Source organism: Diaphorina citri, unplaced genomic scaffold (genome assembly GCF_000475195.1).
Source record: "Diaphorina citri unplaced genomic scaffold, Diaci psyllid genome assembly version 1.1 scaffold1020, whole genome shotgun sequence".
Classification (NCBI taxonomy): Eukaryota; Metazoa; Arthropoda; class Insecta; order Hemiptera; family Psyllidae; genus Diaphorina; species Diaphorina citri.
Window position 1 is genome coordinate 83,634 of NW_007378450.1, and position 14,623 is coordinate 98,256.

General features: G+C 34.4%; 1 protein-coding gene across 1 annotated transcript; it reads left to right on the top strand.

The window, feature by feature from the left end:
• Positions 1-1,958: 1,958 nt before the first annotated feature.
• Positions 1,959-6,972, top strand: LOC113469298. Its single transcript, XM_026826871.1, has 2 exons — positions 1,959-2,111; positions 6,080-6,972. The coding sequence occupies exon 2, from the start codon at positions 6,122-6,124 to the stop codon at positions 6,953-6,955; it is 834 nt and encodes a 277-aa protein (XP_026682672.1). The 5' UTR covers positions 1,959-2,111; positions 6,080-6,121; the 3' UTR covers positions 6,956-6,972.
• The last annotated feature ends 7,651 nt before the right edge of the window (positions 6,973-14,623 follow it).

Below are 14,623 nucleotides of genomic sequence, written 5' to 3' on the forward strand. Positions count from 1 at the left end.
AGAAAATGGTGAAAGATGAAGAAAGAATAAATTCTGGGCTACCTACAGGGGGATTCAGGTTGTTATGGCTGACGCCATATAGGTTCTTGAAGACTCCAATTTTTCCGCGGTTTTTTATTTAGCCTGCAGTCTTTGTCTCGTCAGTTTTTGCGATCTTTCTTTATAAGAAGAAAAAAAAGTAAAAACACACTTCTTTCCCCTGGGATAGCTTTTGCTTTAGGTATTTTCAAGAAGATATGAACCATAAACATTCCTTAATTCAGGAGGATTCAGGTTGTTATGGCTGACGCCATATAGGTTCTTGAAGACTCCAATTTTTCCGCGGCTTTTTATTTAGCCTGCAGTCTTTGTCTCGTCAGTTTTTGTGATCTTTCTTTATAAGAAGAAAAAAAAGTAAAAACACACTTCTTTCTCCTGGGATAGCTTTTGCTTTAGGTATTTTCAAGAAGATATGAACCATAAACATTCCTTAATTTAGGGGGGGCCCCCCAAAATTAACCATGCGATAACCCACCTTCAAAACTGTACTTGATTTTAAAATGTTGCAATTCTGACAAATGGTATCACCCTGTATACAATTTGTTTTTCTCCGTGAATTTTCCCCCTACTCCCGATCACCTTATCTGACTATATTGTGATACCTAGGTAGATGAATAGGTAAATTGGTAGGTATATTTTTCGGAATTTTTAATTATCGAAAACAATGTTAGAACACTTTAATAAATACAAATAAAAAAATCTGGTGTGAACATCACACGACTTTCTATTACATTTGCAGAATACGTAGGTATTTGAAAAGAAATAGAAAATAAAATAAATGTAATAAAAGGGAAATTTGTTGACACAGGGGAGTATCGAACCCGCAACTTCTCAACTGTAAGTCGGAAGTTCTAAAAGTTTCACCATTCGATTCGACGTGAAAAATCACATGGGATCAACTATTCACTTGCTTATTTGGTAACGGTTCACAAATAAAAGAGAAATTTGTTGACAGACATGGGATTAACTATTCACTTGCTTATTTGGTAACGGTTCACGAATAAAAGGGAAATTTGTCGACACAGGGAAGTATCGAACCCGCAACTTCTCAACTGTAAGTCAGAGAGTGCTAAAAGTAGCACCATTCGATTCCGCGTGAAAAATCACATGGGCTGACTATTCACGTGCTCATTTAGTAACGGTTCACGAATAAAAGGGAAATTTGTCGACACAGGGAAGTATCGAACCCGCAACTTCTCAATCAAGGCTAATCCACTAATCAGAACATTGAGTTCCGACAAAGACTCTTTGCTTTTCATACGTATGGTATGGTAACTACCTCTGGTGGTTGAAGACCAAATTAACTCAAAACTGACAATGGTGTACTATGAGCTTGATTATGGGGGACCTACCTAAGGTGAACTCCAGCATTTATAAACGAATACCTCTAGGTACATTTATAAACAAAAATCTAGTACATTAGGTTTATAAATGTACGTTGGGTAAATAAATGTTTATAAATGTACATAGGTACGTTTATAAACGAATCTCATGACAAATGAACTGCATTTACAATTCATCGCGGAAAATAAAAGCAGTTTTAATGAACAGGAATATTTTTTTTCCCCCGGTCTCACCATGCTTTCGTACCCCGTAGGAATAAAAATGTATATTTCATAACAATCAGAACTCTGCTCCCTATTGTTCGAGTTCTCTCTAGCGCTTCGTGAAATTATATTTATTTAATAACAACGGACGGCATGAAATCCAACTCATGAGAGAAAGCAAATTAACGAACTTTTCAAACAAGTAAACATTCTTTCCGATAAATAAATAAAGTGAGTGCGACATACTGATGTGGATTGCTTTCAAAACCCGATGAAGCTTGGTTATAAATACAGAGTGTAACAGTATAACAACAATCCTAATGATGACATTCATGTAGTTTCCTGATTGACTTGTGTTATAATTTAATTTAAATTCAAACACCACTAAAACCATTGTCAGACAGAGCACACGTGTTCAATTTCAACAACAAATTGACAAAAAAAACTTTCACTACCTTGATTACATTGCTTGTAAATTTCACCATTTTCAGTTCTGAATCTCCACTGTATTATGCATCAGAAAAGGCGCCATAAGAAGTTCCATTTATCTTAATGCCGATATTTTATTAACTATTCATTTAATCAATGCTTGAATGAGTTACTTAAAAGTAAATTTTCAAACTAATTCAATATCTAATAATAATTATTAATATCTAGGCTCTAGGGAATGGTACGCGTACATCATTAAAATGTTCAATTTTATTTTTCTAGTCTTCAAATCAAAACATGACGTTATCTACCTATAATAAACTGTGTGTTTGTGTAATATGAAAACGGAATCGTACCTAGGTATGTTAAATAACAAATACAGAGACACACGTTCGTTTGAAGAAGAACTGAAGAAAGTCAATATTCTGTAAAAACCCTGAATCCAACTCAAAATACGTTGAAATAATCCCATTTCCAAATACGTTGAAATAATCCTATTTCCATTTCCATTGTTTGTTCATTCTTCATTTGCAGGAAGGTTGTCAGTAATCAGTAGTGTTGGTACCTACCTGGGTACTTAACATATCTAACAAATAGGAACCAGGAATGGAAATTTTTATATCAAGAAGTGGTTCCTTGTTCAATGTATGTTTCCATGGGTGCAATATTTCTGAAATGCTATTCCAGTCTTTACTTCGCTCCAAAAAATCTCCGAGATGTATGGTGCACCTTTTCTATTAATTTCATAATTATGTGACACCTGAAAGCTAAGACACCTTACATTATGCTGAGTACATAAATAAGGAAACCACTACCAAGTCTTGTTTAAACTGTGTCAAGTGAGGGTTGTCATTATTAAAGCTGGTGTTGTTATTAGCAGCTTCTGTGTCATCAGAAAATTCAAGTGCAGTACTTCCAATAAATAGGGGAGAGGAAGAAAACTTTTCATGTTGCCGCCTCAGAACATCACAATTCTCGCTAATGAGAAATCATGTAAAACGGGAATGATAAATAAATGAAAAGTAACACCTTCTCTATTAATTTCATAATTATGTGACACCTGAAAGCTAAGACACCTTACATTATGCTGTGTACGTAAATAAGGAAACCACATGAGTAGTAAGGCTACAAGCGTAGATTTTTGATTATGAGAAATGAGTTGAGGAATGAGTTGAGGAATGAGGTGAGCCGTGAGCCAATTTTTCACGGCTCACCTCATTCCTCAACTCATTTCTCATAATCAAAAATCAAAAAAAAAAAAATTGGTTCACGGCTCACCTCATTCCTCACCTCATTCCTCAACTCATTTCTCATAATCAAAAAAAAATTGGCTCACGGCTCACCTCATTCCTCAACTCATTCCTCAACTCATTTCTCATAATCAAAAATCTACGCTTGTAGCCTTACTACTCACATGTTTAAACTGTGTCAAGTGAGGGTTGTCATTATTAAAGCTAGTGTTGTTATTAGCAGCTTCTGTGTCATCAGAAAATTCAAGTGCAGTACTTCCAATAAATAGGGGAGAGGAAGAAAAACTTTTCATGTTGCCGCCTCAGAACATCACAATTCTCGCTAATGAGAAATCATGTAAAACGGGAATGATAAATAAATGAAAAGTAAATATCAAAAAATTAAATTAAATAAATCCCAAGAGAGTCCCTTTGTCTAGGAGTCTCAGGAATGCTGTTAAGTTTGAACTGGAAATGAGTACCTAGAAAGAAATGGCATTGTTTAGAAATTGGTTTAAATTATACAGAAGCTTTTTTTCGCTAGCGAGGAAAAAACAGGGAAGTAGATTAAATTCGAGGGGCTGTGTGTAAAAGTGATTCATTTTCAAAGTCATAATGGTCAGTTGATAGTATTGATACCACCTTCTCCTTCTACATATTCACAAAACCTAGCGAGTTTGAACTGGAAATGAGTACCTAGAAAGAAATGGCATTGTTTAGAAATTGGTTTAAATTATTCAGAAGCTTTTTTTTTTTCGCTAGCGAGGAAAAAACAGGGAAGTAGATTAAATTCGAGGGGCTGAGTGTAAAAGTGATTCATTTTCAAAGTCATAATGGTCAGTTGATAGTATTGATACCACCTTCTCCTTCTACATATTCACAAAACCTAGCTGTACTTTCCTCCGGATAGTTAACGCAAAAGATCTTTAGTTCTTTCTCCCTTGACTAGTTCTCACCACTCACCACACTTGAGTTTCACTCTGAAAGTGAAGTGCAGTACTCCAAAGTTTATTCATTATCTTTCTTTTCTAGCTTTCACAAACTTTGTCTTACTTAATGTAATATCTAGAAAGAAATGGCATTGTTTAGAAATTGGTTTAAATTATTCAGAAGCTTTTTTTTCGCTAGCGAGGAAAAAACAGGGAAGTAGATTAAATTCGAGGGGCTGTGTGTAAAAGTGATTCATTTTCAAAGTCATAATGGTCAGTTGATAGTATTGATACCACCTTCTCCTTCTACATATTCACAAAACCTAGCTGTACATTCCTCCGGATAGTTAACGCAAAAGATCTTTAGTTCTTTCTCCCTTGACTAGTTCTCACCACACTTAAGTTTCACTCTGAAAGTGAAGTGCAGTACTCCAAAGTTTATTCATTATCTTTCTTTTCTAGCTTTCACAAACTTTGTCTTACTTAATGATTCCTCCGGATAGTTAACGCAAAAGATCTTTAGTTCTTTCTCCCTTGACTAGTTCTCACCACTCACCACACTTGATTTTCACTCTAAAAGTGAAGTGCAGTACTCCAAAGTTTATTCATTATCTTTCTTTTCTAGCTTTCACAAACTTTGTCTTACTTAATGTGCGCTATGTTTATAAACTTGATAAAGATACACCCAGATCAGCTACTTAGTAGTACCTTATAGTACGTCAGACGAAAACTAAAGCACTTACTTCTGAAACGAAAGTAATTAATTTAAAATTTTCATGAAACAAAAACTGCACGTCAGTGGTAGAACCACCGACATTATGCACCACGATCGTAATGAGAGAGGTGGCGTTGAAAAGTTTCTTCCGGAATATTTTAGTAGAAAAGAAGAAAAAGAATTGGTATTTGGTGCCAGAAGAAGAACAAGTCAAATTAGATACTGCTATGTGTAGATAGGTAAAAGTATAGATAGCACTAGTACCAAGAGAAAAATTAAAAATAAAATTATAATAATAATAATAATAATAATAATTAAAAGCTCACAGCTAAAAATCCATCTTATTATTAGGCAGAAAAGAAAACAGCATTAGTGATCTCGCCAAAATCCCCGTAGCTAGTGTTAAAGCGCCTTACCGGAAAAAAAAAAAAAAAAAAAAAAAAAAAAAAATTTTTTCCTAAACTTCTTTCTCTCTAAGAATAACACCTGTTTACCTTACGCCATAAGAAGTTCCATTTATCTTAATGCCGATATTTTATTAACTATTTATTTAATCAATGCTTGAATGAGTTACTTAAAAGTAAATTTTGAAACTAATTCAATATCTAATAATAATTATTAATATCTAGGGAATGGTACGCGTACATCATTAAATGCTCAATTTTATTTTTCTAGTCTTCAAAACATGACGTTATCTACCTATAATAAACTGTGTGTTTGTGTAATATGAAAACGGAATCGTACCTATGTTAAATAACAAATACAGAGACACACGTTCGTTTGAAGAAGAACTGAAGAAAGTCAATATTCTGTAAAAACCCTGAATCCAACTCATGAGAGAAAGCAAATTAACGAACTTTTCAAACAAGTAAACATTCTTTCCGATAAATAAATAAAGTGAGTGCGACATACTGATGTGGATTGCTTTCAAAACCCGATGAAGCTTGGTTATAAATACAGAGTGTAACAGTATAACAACAATCCTAATGATGACATTCATGTAGTTTCCTGATTGACTTGTGTTATAATTTAATTTAAATTCAAACACCACTAAAACCATTGTCAGACAGAGCACACGTGTTCAATTTCAACAACAAATTGACAAAAAAAACTTTCACTACCTTGATTACATTGCTTGTAAATTTCACCATTTTCAGTTCTGAATCTCCACTGTATTATGCATCAGAAAAGAAGTGGAAATCTTTCATCATTACCATTGATTTATTGGAGGTTATGATCTGTTTGTTTGGCAAACAATTTCATATTCCTCTCTCTTACCTTGTCTTCGCCTTACTTAGATTTTACATCGTCATACAATTCCTTTCAATTTCACACTCGAGTCAAGTTGATTCTGCTCTGCTGTCTCCAAAAAACGTAACACCACCTCAGGGAAAATATCAAGAGACATCTCACAAAGCAAGTGACAGTTTGGAAGAATATATCGACAACTCTTTGGAGAATAAAACAATTCCACTCTTATCAAACCAACAAATAAACATAGCGCATACAATATCGGATTTGAATAAATCTTCAAATGTAGAAAGACATTTGGGAACAAACACTCACAGTGTCATCGATGCGAAAGTTACAAATAAAACAATCACACGCCACATAAAAAGTAAAAGAATCAAGTTTACAAGACAAAACAGTACAGAGCATAAAACCCCTGCAACAAACAATACAGTTAACCACACCATTGACTACAATGCACCTAGTACAATTACAAGAACTGACACTAGCGCACAAACAAATAACACAGCTACTAGTGGACTCCAACGCATTACCAAAGGAAGACCCAAAACAAAATCTAGACCTGGAGTTTCTCTTAGCAGTAAAAACAAAACATACCTGGCGTTCAAGAATGCAAGAGGAAATAAAAGAAAACATACCATCTCAATACTGGGATTATTTGAGCTTACGGAAAGTAATAATGAGCTGAGATTAGAAGGATTAAGTGAGCTGGAAGCTGCCAAGCTAGCGGTGGAACATGTCAACAAAGCCAATATGTTGTACGACTATCAGCTGGAGTTACACACCAATGACACAAAGGTAAGTCCAATTCATTAGTTACCTTCCTAATGTTAATCTCACGTTTCCGTTGTCTCCTTGGTATATCTTTATTTAGTGGATGTTTCTTTAGAAAGATATTCTAGATTTCTAGAAGATATAGTACCTACAGGTGTACACTGTATACTTACCTACATATACGAGTATGACATGGCATATCCTTATACAGGAAGGGTGTGAAAATCCGAATGTCTTAAAATTTAGGTCAAAAAAATAAAAATAACCCGTTAATCTCACGTTTCCGTTGTCTCCTTGGTTTAATCTTTATTTAGTGGACAGTATGTTTCTTTAGAAAGATATTCTAGATTTCTAGAAGATATAGTACCTACAGGTGTACACTGTATACTTATTAATCTCACGTTTCCGTTGTCTCCTTGGTATATCTTTATTTAGTGGACAGTATGTTTCTTTAGAAAGATATTCTAGATTTCTAGAAGATATAGTACCTACAGGTGTACACTTTATACTTACCTACATAATATAGGTACGAGTATATTATAGGTACGATGTATGTCATACTCGTACCTATATTATAGGTACGAGTATGACATGGCATATCCTTATACAGGAAGGGTGTGAAAATCCGAATGTCTTAAAATTTAGGTCAAAAAAATAAAAATAACCCGAAGGAAACGAAAGTAAAAAATGCTGAAGTTGATAGTTCCTTGATTGAAATTGAGTTCCTTCAGAATTGAGTTTACGCCAAATGACGGAGCTTTGAGGGGGAAAAAACTGGGAAAGAGTATAGAAGAAATCACAAAAAGTAAAATAATGAAAGTAATCATTTCCACAAGAAAATCCTTTGCATATTTTCTGTTCAAAGGTTTCAGTTTTTCAATCTACGAGTATTTTTTTACTTTCTATTTTTCTAAGCTCTAGTTTATACTTGGTTGTTGTTGTTGTTGTTGTAGCGGCTTTAGCTTTCGCCGAATGGCGATAGCAGAATAAAGAAAAGATGTCTTTTTGTATCTGCTATACACCGGGGTGATGATCTCTAGCTCTAGCCATTTTAAGTTGGCTGACTCGTCCTGAACCGCAGTCAACCATCGTGAGGACTTGTGCTTGGTACTTTATACTTGGGTTTAGGGAAAGCTTAGCCCATTCAGGGCCACAGGTACGACACAAAATCTTGCATTCCTGTTACTCGTGTTACTATTTATGGATCTGAAAGCCTTCAGCTAGATGATAGTAGGTATCTCGTACCTTTCTAACGGAAAAATCCTAAAGCAAGGGAAGACAGCCCACTTGAGCTTTTCCTTAAAAACTGACACCACATAAATTTATGTACCTACGTGTTAATAATTTTATATCCCTAAACAGGAAGTCATGGACAAAGTCAACTAATTTTCACATACCTACACATTTAATCCCCTTTCTCATAGTGTAACATTCTGTTAGTAAGTCCAGTTTGAAATAAAACATCAGAAGCATGTTTAAACTGTGTCAAGTGAGGGTTGTCATTATTAAAGCTAGTGTTGTTATTAGCAGCTTCTGTGTCATCAGAAAATTCAAGTGCAGTACTTCCAATAAATAGGGGAGAGGAAGAAAAACTTTTCATGTTGCCGCCTCAGAACATCACAATTCTCGCTAATGAGAAATCATGTAAAACGGGAATGATAAATAAATGAAAAGTAAATATCAAAAAATTAAATTAAATAAATCCCAAGAGAGTCCCTTTGTCTAGGAGTCTCAGGAATGCTGTTCAGTTTGAAATAAAACATCAGAAGGAGAAAGCTCAGGTAAGAACATCTGACTTTAGAGAGGATAGCAGAACAAGAGAGGTCAGCTTGTCAGGTGTATTTGAAATATTTGATAACCCCCTCCTTTCCTCTACGCCATCTAGCAACTTCAATTTTGAAATTCATTTTCCCTTTTCAATAACAGGGGCGTGACAATGTAACGAAAGTCTGTCCGCCCAACACGGTTAGTTAAGAACCTCAGGATGTCCGACTATGTTGGAGCTTTTGAAATATCTTATTGTAGAATTATAACCAACAATGTTTTTAGATAATTCCTATTGCAAGTCCTACATAAGTAGGACTTGCAATACATAAGTAGGTAGGACTTGCAATCAATAAAATAAATGTACCTATGTATGTACATTATTGCCCGTTCAGATAAAGTCTTCTAAACCCTGTCGGAAATCCAATAAAATAAATGTACCTATGTATGTACATTATTGCCCGTTCAGATAAAGTCTTCTAAACCCTGTCGGAAATCTGAACTTTGCCCCTGACTTTTAGTTTTAAATTTTGATGTTGACCTTTAACCTTCCACCTTTGTCTTCTCCTACTCCTCTATCATGTTCCCTAGTCCCAAGTGAACAATCTCCTTGCTTTCCATTTTCTTAATGACACAAAATGCGATATTTGCAATCTTTTCCATTATTTATTTTCTACTTGAAATTTATTACCTTCCTTCCACTAGTTGAAAAACTTACCTATTCCAACCATCTGTGACCTATTTTGACCAAACCTAGCGTCTGGTTTCTTTATTTAATCACATAAATTTCGCTACTTAGAAAATTATTTAGGTAGGTACTATGATGATCATTGTTCAATACTTTTCAGACGCATAAAGTTCACGAAAGAATATGACAATGACCATCTGTAACCTATTTTGACCAAGCCTAGCGTCTGGTTTCTTTATTTAATCACATAAATTTCACTACTTAGAAAATTATTTAGGTAGGTACTATGATGATCATTGTTCAATACTTTTCAGACGCATAAAGTTCACGAAAGAATATGACAATTTAACAAGTTTCAGGAAAAATATCCTGCTCGCAACAATAGCACCGCCTGTACATTTCAAATAATTCGGGATTTGAACACGTCTGAGAAGCATACAGATGTCTCTCCTTGTTCTATTTGTACACTTATGCCATCCACTGTTTGTGATGGCTTGACGCATCAAAACATTACAATCATCCACTTGTTCTGAGGTATTCAAAATAAGAAAGTGTTCTATGGTCACAGCTATAAACTCAGCGATGAATTTAAACAATCTGTATTGGGAAAGTTTTGTCGGATTGACTACCATTTGATATAAACAGAGGGAGAACAAGATATTGTTGGCGATGAGAATCCCAAGGGCCAACGGACTCACTAGATTGATCAACTGGAATGAGAAAGAAGTTACCTACAATTGAAGTCAAATTGCTTATTTCATTAGGACATTCGGCAAGGTTCACTGTTCTATTGAGAATTATGCTGTGGAATTTATTTTCAGGACAATCTTTTGAATGATGACAGCCCATTCGTATTTGTATAACCCGTTATGCATTTGTATGACTCATCAATGAGAAGACTTCATTATTCTTCCATGAAAATTAGAAGGGGAAAATGAATACATTGTACAAACCTCATCTTGGAATCCCAATAGCTTCTGATGGAAATTTATAATTTGGCGGAGATAATTTATCTCATAATCTTCTTGTTTCACTAATTCTTTCTTGAGTGCAGTCCTATTCTGTTTGAGTGATTTGTACATTTTGATGCTGAATTCATTCCTTTCAATATTCGAATAGAAGATTACATTCCCATCAGAATCTCTATGTTCTTCTCCCAGCATGACTAGATATTTACAGAGAATTTCATATTGAGCGCAAAAATGTGTGATAATTACCGGAAATAATGTGACATAGACGCTATATAAACAGATAAACATTACATTCAAATAGGTTTCAAACAAGTAGATGATCTCATAAGCCCAGGATTCTGTTTCGTCAATGAATGGAATGCGAATATTATATTGTTGACGACGTTCTGGGTGTTTGGTTCTGTAGACCAGGCGTTGAATTTCTAGATCCATTTCTGACATCGGTAACAATGATTCGAAAATGCTTCCTAATCCAGCACAAGCTACAGCGAAAAGTATCATATAAAATATCAGACTCGCTAGGAAATTACTTCTGTCAATAATATCTTTGTCAGACTTGTTGAAGTCATTATCTATGTATTTTATGAAGTAGTTGATCCTCTCAGACTTCGCCTGGAAGTACAATATAGCAAGGAATACAGTTATCATCATCACATCCTCCAGGATCATTTGGAAAAACTCGGGTAAATATCTTGTGGATCTTGTGATGGTACTGAAGAAATGAACGCAGATGTAGAAAGCAATGCAACTGGTCTGCACAAACATAAAAATACGTCTCGCAATAGACATCTCTTCAACTGGGTGTAATCTTATGTAACCAAGCTTTTCCAGTAAAGTACAAAGGAAACTCAAAGACACCATTGCACGTGAAGTATTAAACAAAAATAATAAAAAGCTTTCAAAATTATTTATTATTATTATTAGCTTTTAAATAAAACAAATACCTATACGTATAATATCTTTGAATGACTCAGACACACTATCTTCCAGAGAATATTATTATTATTAGCTTTTAAATAAAACAAATACCTATACGTATAATATCTTTGAATGACTCAGACACACTATCTTCCAGAGAACATGTTCCATTGCACTGAATGTCAAACTAAATGGAAACACAATATCTGCACTATTCCCAGGTTAGTAGGCAACTAAATAACTGTTAATGCCTTTTCCTGTTTCATTATAAAAATGACAATTTTAGATATTACGTCTATCGGGCATAATTTATTACCCCACAGTCGAAAATTGGGGCAATCAAACAAAATATTGGGTATAAAGACTGCAAAAGCTAGTCACAGGATGACAGTCGAAAAAAGTACTTCTTATCAAATTATACGGTGAAAACATTCTATTAAGGAAGAAAGGAAGACACATTAAGTTACCACCTATATTCTGGGGCCTGGATGACTGGTGTGGCAAGATAGCAATGTTTCTACATTTCGTGAAGTCATTGACTATGATAATTATATCCCTTCCTTGCCATTAACATTTTCGCCTATACGAAGTATACAAACGTTTCTAGAAACTCCGGAATATACACAGGGTGAACACGAAAAACGTGCCTAGGGTAGATTCCTGAGGTTATTTCCAATAAAGAACATTCTTTAACTTTTTTTCGTATCTCGCTTAGTTTCCGAGATATCCGCCATTTTGTTTTTTCTTTAAAATACACGACCTTCCCTTAATAAACCGGTCAGAACTTTTTCAAGCTGGGTCCGTCCCTCCGGGATTTTTTTAGCCCGTAGTTTATTCGATCGTGGTTAAAGAATACCTATGTACCTACCTAATTTAGTTTCTAGAAACTCCGGAATATACACAGGGTGAACACGAAAAACGTGCCTAGGGTAGATTCCTGAGGTTATTTCCAATAAAGAACATTCCAGGATGAAAGGAAAATAATTCGATGCAATACTTTGCAACAGTGTCGGTATAGGAACGAAACTGGAGGAAGACGGGAAAAGGACGTAGAAAATGAACGGAGAAAGATAGGTCGAGGTAAAAAGAGCAAAGAGCATTTTCATAACTGAAATCTGCTTAAAATTTCCATAAAAATAAATGAAACTTACAACAGTAAAGTTATCTTTTTGGTACCTTTTAATAAGTTTTAATTTAGAAGTTTCCCAGATCAGCATTTTCTTTTAAATTTTCAAGAGGAAATTTGACCAAGAAAAAAAGGTCAAATCTGATGGCATGCAACAGGAAAAATATCCGTGAAGTCTCAGCTTTCCAACAATACCCATTTTGTCCAAATATGTTAATTTTTCACGGAGCCACAAACCATTTTCTTCTGAGAAACGTGTACATAAAGCTCGTGCATGGCTGAGTCGAAATTATTTAAGTTTCAAAGTTTCATATTTCACCAAAGCAACCACCCTAGTTAGAGGCTGACGAAAAACGCCGACCCCGTCTGTATACGGTCTTATTTCGTTTAAATGGGTACCTTAAAAATGAAAGTTAACCTGAAATTTTCATGAGGAATTACCATGGGAATTTTCATCGTGTGTGTTTCAAAGTTTCATATGTCACCCAAAGCAACCACCCTAGTTAGAGGCTGACGAAAAACGCCGACCCCGTCTGTATAGGTCTTATTTCGTTTAAATGGGTACCTTAAAAATGAAAGTTAACCTGAAATTTTCATGAGGAATTACCATGGGAATTTTCATCGTGTGGTTCTTTGCCACACTAAAACATCCCTCATTCACGTGCAGTGGGAATTGAAACATTTCTATTAAATTACATCAAATCAGACCACAGAGGAGAGAGAATTTCAAACAATGCGAGAAATTGGATCCATCGATGCAGGAATGTGATTTCAGGGGTAAAATTTACATACTGTTTTTCAGAAGAAATTGCTGACTTGAAAGAAATGTTTGCTGATTGCTGAAGCAAAGGAAAAAACATCTGAGGATTGGAAAAGAAAACGTAAAAAACAAGGTTCAGTATACATAATATGTATTTGTGTATTGTTTGAGTTGTTTCAGGGGAAGAAGGTCAGGATAATTCGATGCAATACTTTGCAACAGTGTAGGTATAGGAACGAAACTGGAGGAAGACGGGAAAAGGACGTAGAAAATGAACGGAGAAAGATAGGTCGAGGTAAAAAGAGCAAAGAGCAGACAAAAACTTAAAGTGAATAAAATAAAAGAAGATAAGGAAGGTATAAGGGTACCGAGAGAGCAAAGAGAAATCAAACAATTTAATCTGAAGAGGACTAGATATTTCTAAAAAGGATTTTTTTTAATATACCTTCATACTTTATTTATGATACAGACATACGAGTACATATACATTATACATATTATACAATGAGAAAGGAAAAAAAAAAAGAAAAAAAAAAAAAAAAAAAAACTTAAAGTGGATAAAATAAACGAAGATAAGATATAAGGGTCCGAGAGAGCAAAGAGAAATCAAACAATTTAATCTGAAGAAGACTAGATATTTCTAAAAAGGATTTTTTTTTTTAATATACCTTCATACTTTATTATTTATGATACAGACATATATTATACAATGAGAAAGGAAAAAAAAAAAAAAAAAAGTTATACTGAGGTATTGTTTCCCCTTATTGGGGATGTATTATACTTATACCTCGGTTGAAAATTGAATGTGGTAAAACTATTTAAACAGCTTCATTGAATTATTTATTCATTCCTATTGTTTCCCCGTATTAATCATATGGCTATTTTCCCCCATTAATATTTAAATCGTATTATTATTATTATTATTATTATTATTGCGTAATCACTTTATTAAGGTACATAATATTACATATGGGAAATAACTTTCAACATATGAACATCAGAAGGAGAAAGCTCAGGTAAGAACATCTGACTTTAGAGAGGATAGCAGAACAAGAGAGGTCAGCTTGTCAGGTGTAATTGAAGTCAAAGGACATTCGGCAAGGTTCACTGTTCTATTGAGAATTATGCTGTGGAATTTATTTTCAGGACAATCTTTTGAATGATGACAGCCCATTACATTTCTATTAAATTGAAACATTTCTATTAAATTACATCAAATCAGACCACAGAGGAGAGAGAATTTCAAACAATGCGAGAAATTGGATCCATCGATGCGTAGCCAATTGTGATTTGTTCAAGATTTGGCCACGTCTAGTCTAGGATCAATGTTACAACAGATTTGATAAAATCAAGGTAGGAAAGTATCGTTTCCAGTCCAATATTTTCTTTAGAATGACCCAGCGTTACCTGACGGTTTTTAAAATGATGCTACACGTTCAACTTTCAAGATAAAAGAGTGATATTTATTTTAATTGAAAGATAA